The sequence below is a fragment of the Eleginops maclovinus genome, chromosome 17 (assembly GCF_036324505.1).
Source record: "Eleginops maclovinus isolate JMC-PN-2008 ecotype Puerto Natales chromosome 17, JC_Emac_rtc_rv5, whole genome shotgun sequence".
Taxonomy (NCBI): domain Eukaryota; kingdom Metazoa; phylum Chordata; class Actinopteri; order Perciformes; family Eleginopidae; genus Eleginops; species Eleginops maclovinus.
The window spans coordinates 7,682,864-7,693,946 of NC_086365.1; the positions used below are offsets into that span (position 1 = coordinate 7,682,864).

Here is an 11,083-nt window from a genome sequence, read left to right on the forward strand (position 1 = left end):
GCTGTGGGTGAGACAAATGCAAAATCCCACAAAACAGATCAAGTAACTCACCCAACCTGTTTCTCTTTCACAAAGCGTGAGAGCCTCTGAAACACGAGCGTCAGAAAAGACTACATCATACATCGAACACTTCCAGAATGGTATTTTATTTCATTTCGGAAAATGCAGGAGGGGGTATACCTCACCCAGAGAGAGGAGGAGAGGGTGAGGGAAGGGTCAGGACAAGGCAGACTTGGTGACAAGAAAGACAAGGAAGGGTGAGGAGTGGGGAGGGAAACACCAGGGATGTCAGACTCTTCATATGAAACAAAGTTAAAGATTGCCCTCACATGAGAAAATCAACCTCCTTTTTTATTACTTTACCCACAGGTATTTCATTTTAAGCCTCACAGCAGCAACAGTTCAGTCCATAAAGTCTCGAGTCAAAACAAGTCTATCCTCCGAGCTGGCCTTCATTAAACATTCTTCAATACAACAGTAGTGTGTTCAAAAAAGGATTGTGAATAGATGGAAGGCATTGTGTCGGATTTGACTAAGAGTTAAGTTCAGCAGAGTAGGGCTGCACAATATCAAGTTTTTCTTTTAATCGGTACTATCTATTTGGGAGACACACCCTGAAAGACGAAATGTGATATTTTATAAGTTAGTTGAAAGAGAGTATCAGGAAACAACTGCCCATCAAATACAACCATCACTACTTTTTGATGCCTTTCCTTTGAGTTTCCTCATATTGTGCAGCCCCTCAGGCGATTTCAACTTCCTGCTGCTTCCTTTTTCATGTACCTTAATTCTGGACTGTGCGTTTCTTCACGCAAAACATTCAGTATACAAACTGCAGGAGTAGAAAGTACATTTAATCAAGTATTGAAATCCTGAAAAAAATATTGTTTTAAGGTTTGTTTAAAATGGGTTTACGAATACTTTTAATTTTGAGACTGTAACTACATTTTGTTGGCAAGACCTAGGTGCAGTTGAATTCAGAATTAAGGAATATACAAAGTATTTCTACATTGTATATTTTCCTCAAACTTTGTGTCCTGTACCACTGTCTCAGGTTGCAGACTTTAACACCTCCTGCCGTAAACATCCCGACTAACTCAGATTGGACTGCTTCTGAAAGAGCAAATATAACCTCTCAAAGTGGTTAATTATTACAATATTTCTCAGGTATGGAGAAAATCATGTTTCCTGCAATCTTTGTTCAAACGTACCAAAGATGTCACCAAGCCATCTAGACATTCTGATCTTCTGACACTGGATGGTCTTATTTTGTATTAGTGGTTCTGGTACCTGAGTTTTAACAGCGGGGGATGAACAGTAAAATGGACGGATGGGGGTATATTCGAAATTTCTCCACGCTAGAAACAGTGACACATTATAGAAGACAATCAGACATAAATACAGTCTCTGCTCAGTGTTTGGATAAAGCAGCGGTTATTAATTTAAGTTCTTCTCAGGGGTTCGTCTGTCACTCTCCTCTTCATCCTCATCCTCCTCCTCGTCCTCATCGTCTCCGAATGTCTGCTCCTCCATGGCGATGAGCGTCTGCGAGCGTGCCGCCACCTGAGCGGCGAGGGCGGAGCTGAAGCTGAGGGCCTCTGAGCCATGGAGCTCTGTTAGTCTGTCCATCACGGAGACAGCGGGGATTTTAGTCTTCAGGAAGCAGTCTAGCCCGTTGTGGCCCTCCCCTCCCTCCAGCAGGCCGTCATATAGGTGCAGCTCGGACGCTCCTCCTCCTCCTCTCGCACACACCGAAGCACCACCCAAATCCCTTTCCTTCTCCGGACCACAGCTAAACTCCGTCAGCGGCTCTGCAGACGGGTCAGGCCCCACCCTGCCCACTTCTCCTTCCCCTTCTTCCCTTTCCTCCCCTTCGTTTCCTGCACAGCACTCTGAAAAGTGGTTTCCTTCTTCTTCCTCGCCACTTTCTGCAGATCCCAGAGAAGTCGGGGCTTCTGCTGGCTTTGTGGCAGGATCTGAACTCTCAGTGCGAGCTGAAGGTGTCTCAGCAGCTGCAAAAAGTAGAAGAAAAATAGAATTCAGGGTCCTCATCTGCTGAAGTTTTAGCTTAAAAGGATTTTTCACAAATTTGTGACATTGTTTTTCTGTGATTAGTTTGACAACACATGGAAAAAATAATTAAAAGAATCCCAAAACAATATCAGCTAAATCACCACCAGCCAAACCCTCATGTCCTCATTTTTAAACCTGAGAGGTGACACAGGTCAGTGCAGACCTTGGTCATTGAAGAGCAGCTGCTTCCTCTTCATCCTCTCCCCCTCTGACGCACGGAAGCCCAGCACAGATTTGAGCTCCGACAGGACGCGGCGGGACTCCTCCTTCTCCCGGCGCTGCCGCTCCCGCTCCTCCGGTGACAAGATGTCCGACCAAGAGCCTCTGCATTCACCGTCAGAGTCCGAGTCGGACACATATGCCTCCCACTCCTAGTCCAAAACGAATGTGAGTTTTAAAGGCCGCAGTAGGGACATTTATCTGGGTTGTTGTGAGGGAATCTTAGTGTAAATTAGGTATAAATAGAGGCACATGATGCAAGATGTCAGGGGAGCAATTTATCCTACCAGCTCTTCTGGCACAGGGTCTCTGTCCAGGATGAGCGGGTATGATGGAGGAGGAGCAGGAATCTCAGCTACGGCAGGGCCACACTGCTCCGGACCCTCAGCATTTCCTGTAGGGAAGGTGGGGACTGACGTTAATGAACCAAAAAACTGATGAGCTCAACATTTTGGCATTAGAGCATGTACTCGTGCTACATCGCGAAGGAGCTTCATCTACAAGTCTCCAGTGTCATGGTAAAGGAAGAAGGTATAATTATAGACTCTGTGTAAAAATGGAAACTAATTTACACTACAGGAGGTGTCCCTTTTCCTTTGTACAACTTCCTATTTGACAGAAAGCCATCACAGTGTGGTCCCAGCTCACCTGGATAGGCGTTGACCCGTCTGAGCATGCGCTCCACCTGGCAGATGGTGTCCTCCCAGCAGCCGCCGCTGGCCTGCATGTGAGGCTGCAGCTGGTGCAGCCGGTCGCTGAGGTCCTGGTAGCCCTCCGCTGTCATCTCTAATGGTTCCTTGGACACCATCAGCTTCTCCAGGTCGTCCTCCAGGATGATCATTCTGACGACAAGACAAGGAGCGTTGACAATAGAGAATGAAAGCAACCGACTCCTGTGAGAAATAACTGACTGCATAACGGGTCAGATACAAGTAAACCCTGCTATATTTCATTACTGCTTCGCTGGTGGAATGACCCAGTTTCCCTACCCTGATCATTAAACTCTCATCTCCTCTTATGGCGCAAGTGTACAATGAGGGCTGCCAGGACTCTGTGTGTGTGTGTGTGTGTGTGTGTGTGTGTGTGTGTGTGTGTGTGTGTGTGTGTGTGTGTGTGTGTGTGTGTGTGTGTGTGTGTGTGTGTGTGTGTGTGTGTGTGTGTGTGTGTGTGTGTGTGTGTGTGTGAGTCCCTCACTCGCTGAGCAGGGCCTTGAGGTGCAGCTGCAGGCTTCTGATGGAGGTGTGCAGGGTGTTGAGCTCTCGGCATTTCTCCCTGGCTCTCCCTGTCTTGTCGGAGCCCGTCGGCGTCCTCAGCTGTGTCTCAAAGTGTCGGTGGAAGTCAAAACTGCGCTGCACTTCGCAGAGGCAGCTGGCCAGAGCATGATGGAGGGGCTCCGTCACCGCCACAATGGAGCGGTGCAGCGGGGGAGCAGGAGGAGGAGGAGGAGGAAGAGAAGAAGGCGAGGTGTCTCCGTTAGCTCCGTTGGGTGCACCCTCTTCTGGATCCTCGATTCTTTGGGGTGACAGGAGAAGAGCCATGCGACGGAAACATTCAGAGCTCTGTCCGACCCACAGCTGGAACAGCATCTACAGCAGGACAAAACAACACTTATTCATACAAACTTTGTAGCATTGAACTAGTAAACTCCTTTCTTTGGCTTTTCTGACTTTACACTTTTTCAGATTTTACTTCTACTGTGAGAAAACTAAGTTTCTGCATGACATTGAGCTTACAGGGTAGACAGCAGATAAATGGATGAAGAGGATTAACATTAAGCTTTTTCTCTTTCTTGTTGAAAGATAGATGAGAAGTTCATTACTGCTCCAATTTCTAAGCCAAGCCATAGCTGGATTACTGAATGGGCCTACAGGGTAAAGGTCCCCAGGGTCTTAAGTGTCATGACCCTACTGGCATACCCAATATCAAATGTCACTCAAGTAGATGCTTACCAACCAGGAAGAGAGTCTAGATGTCTACAAAAAGACACAAAACTACAAAAAAACAATGTAAGATACAATAAGAGATATAAAACACCTTCAAAAAGAGGCTTAACATCTCTTTAGTTCATCCTATGCAATGCTGTTTTTGCATGTTTGACCTCAATGGCTAATTGGCTAATAATCCTCCCATGGCTGAGTCTACCAGCTAAGTTTAGCCTGGAAAAAGATGGGAAACATTTTGCCTTGCTATGGCTCTCTGTACCTTCAGGGCGGGCAGGCTGTAGTCGTCTGTCAGCTCCTGGGCCTGCTCGTCCCCCAGGTGCTCGATCCCCAGGCCGAGCCCCAGCTCCTTCAGAGGCACCGCCGACACGTAGTTGGTCACATTATCGATCTCAGAGTTCAGAGGGAACGTTGGGAGGAGTTAAGGAATCATGAAAACAATGTGACCACCTCTCTGTATCATTTGAAGGTTATGAAACTACGCCAAATGACATGACATTGAACTTATTCGTTTTATCGAATCTTTCTTTTCAGGTATAAGGATATGCCTTGAGCATGTGACAGGTGGCCCTGCGTGAAGCTCTGAAAGCGGTGCGGAGGGCCCGGTACAGAGCCTTCCTCAGTCCGATCAGCTGCTGTCCTCGTGGCCCCACCCCCGGTCCCGCCCTGCTAAAGGAGCCAGCCGCACTCACCCTGTCGAGCAAACTTGACAAGTGAAATGTGATACAACTGTGGAGACGTCCCAAAGAGGCGGGGGGCACATACAACACTGAACAACACGTCACTAAGGACAACACACAGGACAAAACCAACAAACTGAGACAACGAGCACTACACAGGGAACAACACAATATGACATGCCATCAAAGGAATATTTAGACATTTACTTACGTAGCTTAGCAAACACAGCGCCTTTGTTTGAATAACTCAAAGCTGACTTTTATAGGAAGGCATTTATAATGGTTGTTGTCCAGTTTGTCTAGTTTTGAATCCCTTGATGTTGACCTATTTTAATATAGGTTATTATTCAGGTCTTATGTTCTCTGTTCTTATTTGCTTTTTTGTGTTTTTTATCTTGACTATGTATACAATTGTATCTTTTTCGATAAGGCACTTTGTTAATGTTTTTGGAAAAGTGCTTTACAAATGAGGTTAACTATAATTTAAAGAAATACACCCTTAATAGCCTTTGTCCAGGAGTGACATGACAAGATCACCAGCACTCATGGCGGTGTGGTAAATATGAAAATAAAACTCCTACTGGTTATCTAATCTTAGCTTAACTGTTTGAACCTTTTCCAAGATCAAACAGCTAGCTAGGCTCTTTCCAAATGTAGCAAAATCCTAGCAGCACCTCTAAAGCTAACTTATTAACATGGGATATAAGTCATTTGTACAAAAACTGAAGTTGCAGTATAATTCTTTGGTGTGTTTTTATAGACACGGCCTAATCTTTAAATACAGAGAGACAGATGGGTTATTTAACAAGTGCTGACACAAATAATAAAACACCTACAGAAACATCACCTGAGGAGGTGTGTGAACTAATGAACTGAGCTTGAATCAAGCAGTGACAGCTGGAGACATGACAGGAACATTTTGTGATTGGGTGAAATGTAGAATTAAACGAGCATACTTACAGGGTGAACCCTCTGGAAATGACCTCCGTCTCCTGCACCAGGCGCAGGGCTTTGCGGGACAGCCCGGTCAGAGTCTTACTGTTGTGGACGAGAGTCTGAAGCTGCGCGGCCCGTGTGTGGACGGCTCTCTCCATGCGACCCTGTCTCCACAGCGTGACCCCCCTCAGCCCCGCCCAGCCCAGGAGAGCCATGCCCCACGGGGCCGCAGCCAGGGACCACAAGCCCTCAGACATGGAGCAGAGCCCCAGCAGCACCGCAGCCAGGCCCACCAGCCCCGCCATGTCCCTGAGTGAGGAGAGCAAAGGGAAAACGTATTTGTTTTCATGAAACAAGCTTCCGCACAGCTGTAGTACAGGATCATTTTGATTAGATTTAAATGTATTGATCCCCAGCTGGGATATTGTAAATCTAAATAGAAATGTCAAAATGTTTCATTCCAAAAAGTGGAATTGTTCAGGTTTCTTTTTGGTATTGTTTAAAAGGCCATAGTTTCATTTAGTGTTTGTCTTGTATTAGAACACATGATATTCTCTAGTCTGTTCCCTAACTCCGTACCATAGGGAGGGCTTGGCAATGAGGCTGGGTCGAGGCAGAGCACTCGCTCGGCCTGATGATCCGGAGGCAGACGAGCTGAGGGTCAGCAGACTCGGATCCAACAGCTCGATGAGCTCCACATCCTCCTGCAGCAGCACATCCTGGTCCAGAATGCACTTCACCGAGTACTGGCCAAACACACAGTCCTACAACAGAAAGAGAACAAATGGAAAAAATGCGCCTTTAAATATAAACTGTGGAGTTCTTGGTTTGAGTGCCAGCATTCTTTTCTGTTTCAAATGCTACCTACCAGATGCTGGCCCATCTTACGAGATGCAGCTGCCTGCTGAATCGGACTCCATCTCCACAGCGCTTCAGTCAGTCTCCATAGGCGACCGCCCTGCAAATAACACAGGGGAAAGATTAATTTGCTGTCAATTAAGTAAAATTAAGGAACGGTGGCATAACAGTTTTATGAATCAGAATTCATAAAAGCCCCAGTAAATCAGCAGAATATATTCCCAAAAAACGCAAACTGATTCACCTGAAGATCTCTGAAGTAACTCTGCTGTGGTTCTTTTAGCTTGGGTTTGTTTTCAAGGAATCACACATCCATTAAATAACAAACAAGCACACACTCACAGTCAAAAGGAGTATCCCAGGAGACCATCTCATTCAGGCAGCAACAATAAATGCAATGTGTGTGTGTAATACATTTATCCAGGTCTTATGTAGCTTTGCAGGAGCACAAAAACCAAGTAACCACATCAACTTGTTCAATTTGGTATTATAACTAAATGTTTTCCATTTTTAACATCCATGGAAGAAAGGATTCTTTGAATTTACGAAGAGAAGCCTGTTGTATGTCTTTCTTTCGAAACACTACGCAAAAGCTCATACATACACACTTAAGTTGTATTTCTTGCTTCTTTAGAGTCTCTAATGTGGACTTTCACTGTCATTTTGTAAGTGTTTTGGCATTTTGATGCATACTGTGACAAACCTCAGGCGGTTTGAATTGTTTGTTGAAGGTTTTTCTTGCAAGTGCTTAACAGCCTTATAGAAATTCCAAACCATGTAATTCGTAATCAGGAACAAAATCTCTAATCTGCTTAAAGTGTTTCGTGGCATGTGTGAAACGCTTTGTTTAAAAATGGGACTTATTATGAAGGATACTGTTGAGAAACCATCATCACAACATCCTGTAGTTTGCTCCAGGGGTTATTGATTCAGACCGGGCCAGCTGACCTCTTTTCTAGAGGCTAAAGCCAAACTGTTATTATTGGCGGTAATATTGATGACAGATTTGAGACTGAGTTTCAGGACATTCTGGTCATCATCTTTGAAGTAGGTCACAACCCATGTTCCTAACATTCTCTGTAGCATCAAAGCAGCTCATCCCGCCAACACCGCCACAGAGATGATGTAAGCGCTGTACAGATTAACTCACAGATGTCTGCACTCACGCCACTGTATTATATCCAGTCACCAGCGGTTCTCGCTCATCAGCGCCTGCTGTCACACAAAGACACACTCCAGCTTGCAGACACTGGGCTGTTCGCTACTACGTGACAGAACGGACAGACTTGGCACGGACAGCTGTTGATTTATACGATTTTCATATTTGCCCAAAGCTAGAGAAGGATATGTTTAGCTTAGCATAGCACAAGAACCGGAAACAACTAACCTGGATCTGTACAAATTTTAAAAATCAACAACTCACCGCCTAGTGATTACTGTCCCACTCATGCAACTCTTTCTTCCTAAAATAACACCACATGTAAAAATGTATCAACACATGTAAAATCATTCAAATGACCTCTATAAATATCAGCTATATTTAGCAGGTCAAGGGCATGCTCACATACCATTAACATGCATGTGAGCCCTATTCAGAAAGACCGTTTAACCAGTAATGTAAAGAGAGATAAGCTATGCTCTGTCTACGTGGATAAGGTGTTTTGCTTCGGCTCCGACTTTATCTGAGCAGCAGGAAGCTGGTCACACAGGGACGACCCGAAGGCTTTCCTGTCCCATCTGAATCCCTCTTCCTCCTTTACTCCTTAGAACAACAACGTGCCAGAGAGGAAGCATGACACGGATGGAAAGTTCCTGAGCGAAACAAACACAAAATTGTTTCCCGTCGTAAGAGGAGGGGGGGGACGAGGAAAGGAAGAGTCATGTGATCCTGAGCTTCCCAGGACATAATAATCATCTGTATGAATCACAGATCGCTCAAAAAACATTGGCGGTTAAACACACGATACAAAGTAGGAGGAGGATGCTCACAGAGGCAGGAATAACGCCAGAGAGAGGGCAGAGTACCTGTAATCGCATTACAATATCTGTTCCACAATCAGAACATCTGCTGGGTGATTACAGAGTAAAGAACACGCAACGCAAAATACCTGCATCAGTGAGTGGAGAGCCCTTGATGCCATGTCTTGTCAGAGTAAGGTGAAGCATATTGTAATCCAGTGCACATAACAGTCTGTCAGAGATTGCGTGTCAATATGTGTCGCCATTTGGAGTCAATAGTCAAATTAATTACTTTCTGTGTGACTGACACACACACATCGCCCCCGGTCAGGGACATTATTCGAATAGTGATCGGAATTTTTTTACATTAATTGGTCTATAGAAAGTAAAAAACTGTAAGAAAGGGCCTTTCAAATTTCCCAGAGTCCCTGTCGTGTTTTTCCAGGAAATTTAGGCTACTTACGGCTTTGGAATATATATACATTTTTTTTTTTTTTAAGATTTTTCTTTTTTTTTAAATTTGGGATACCAGAGATCAAGTTAGATTGATGGTTTGTGTTATAAATATAGTTGATTGATTAATTTAAGAGAGGTACAGTGTTAGGGTTGATGACAGGCTTGTGTGATGTCTGTGTGGAGAATTGGAGAAACTCACTGAAGTTTTGCGTGAATCTTCGTCAGACGGGGTGAGGTCTCCGCCATTTTCGTCCTCCTGTGATGCCGTTGGACATGCCTCAAAGTCTGTGTGCCCTAGATCATGCAGGTACTGGAAAAGAGGGGAATTCTGCATGGAGAAAGAAAAACAGATTGAGGAGTAGTTGAGGAATTGGGGAGAAAAATACTTTGCCAGATTGGAGTATAGGAGAAGAAAGTGTGGTGGTACGGTCACAAGGCTGAAGCAGGTTGAGCTGATTTTATGCCAGTGTGAATCCAAAGGTGTCATGACTCTTCTAAGCAAGAAAATTGATTTGTCGACTTTCCCCTTAGGATCAGATGAAGAGGAGGCACCAATCTCATCCCCAGCCTACCATCCTTCATCAATGCAGCTTTCAGCTCTGCGAGGAATGCTGTCAAAAACCTGAGTGCCTTCATATGTGAATCTGTCAATTCCTCATACAGACGAGGGGACTGTCTTTTAAATCTTCGGATCATAATCCTATCTCCTCATAGAGGAATACATAGATGCAATGATATTTTTTATCCAAACAAAAAAGCTCATCCACGAAATAAGCAGTGGAGGAAAACATCCCATGCTAGAATTTGTCCAAAGATGTCTGACCCATTTCTCCCCCAGCTGCTGCTGTGTTTTGGTGCACAGCTGCACAGGGGCATCTCAGTTATAATAAACCAATCATAACATGCTAAAGGCCAGTCAAACAATGAAAGCTACTCACATGCATTGTCACACGAAGCAGCAGCTCATGTTGTCACCACCCAGACGTAGCTGCGCCTGTGTGTCAATGTTTTTTTTCCTCCAGAACCGACGCATTGGGTCTGGTCCTCCCCACCCCACCTCTAACTATCAGACCAGCAATGATGAAACACCAGCAACAATTCGCGCACTGGCACAGCTCAGCCCCATCTCATGACCACCAAAGCTCATTTGCAGAAACACAGTTAGCAGCCGGCCAAATATGTTGATTTGTTTGGGATTGCCAATGCATGGCAACAGGGAAAACGGCTGCTAATGTGAAGCTAGCATGCTTGCTAGGTTGCTAAGCTATCCGTGTAAGCTAGCTGTCCATAATTAACCCCAACGTCTCTTTTACCTCAGAACTCGGGAGGTATGACAAAGCATCCGTAAGTTACAATTGTAAAAAACAGCGGCTATAAAACAAACCTCAAATACCACATCTTCATCAAACTCCTCAGTCATTGCTCTCCGCCATCTATACACAGCCTATGTTGCATACTGAAGTTGTAGGCGACAGTTGTCAGGAACGGCCACTGAGAAGTTGATAGTTAGCCGGTTGCTAAACTTTGCATAAGAATACAATTCCCACAATGCTCGTTTCTCAACGCAAGCTTGCGCGACCAATGAACAAGCGCTCGTATCAGTGCGCCTCATGTGGGCGCGAGAGGCATTGGACCAACTGTTGGGAAAACCAGGCAAGGAAAGTTGTCCGAAAACAGAAATGAAAGCAATTTCAAAATAAAATACTACACATCTTTAATACTTAGTTGTTAGCCAGAAACACAGAAAATACCAGCATTTTAGTGTCACATTTACTGAAAATGTACTCTTGAACATATATTGGGCTTACTTATGTGTTTTACGTCATACTACAACAACTGCACCAGATCTTTAGAAACAACACATTTATTTTGAAATGTAGGAATGGAACTCATTTGTTTTTAACTGTCCTACTTGAAGTTGTTGGGAAAAGCACCGTGGCTGAAAACTTTGGGAAAAATGGA

General features: G+C 44.7%; 1 protein-coding gene across 3 annotated transcripts; it reads right to left on the reverse strand.

Annotated features, from left to right (window-relative positions):
- Window positions 1-125: 125 nt before the first annotated feature.
- Window positions 126-10,676, reverse strand: vezt (vezatin, adherens junctions transmembrane protein). 3 transcript variants are annotated; one of them, XM_063905872.1, is made up of 12 exons: window positions 10,506-10,676; window positions 9,321-9,449; window positions 6,717-6,806; window positions 6,428-6,612; window positions 5,873-6,157; window positions 4,779-4,925; window positions 4,495-4,642; window positions 3,487-3,878; window positions 2,941-3,134; window positions 2,580-2,686; window positions 2,237-2,444; window positions 126-2,012 (listed from the first exon to the last, which is right to left on the reverse strand). In XM_063905872.1, the coding sequence occupies exons 1-12, from the start codon at window positions 10,539-10,541 to the stop codon at window positions 1,438-1,440; spliced, it is 2,496 nt and encodes an 831-aa protein (XP_063761942.1). In that variant the 5' UTR covers window positions 10,542-10,676; the 3' UTR covers window positions 126-1,437. The 3 variants fall into 3 exon arrangements, with proteins under 3 accessions (XP_063761942.1, XP_063761940.1, XP_063761943.1); XM_063905870.1 differs by having other exon boundaries at window positions 4,779-4,937; XM_063905873.1 differs by lacking the exon at window positions 10,506-10,676 and adding an exon at window positions 10,060-10,472 and having other exon boundaries at window positions 4,779-4,937.
- Window positions 10,677-11,083: the final 407 nt, after the last annotated feature.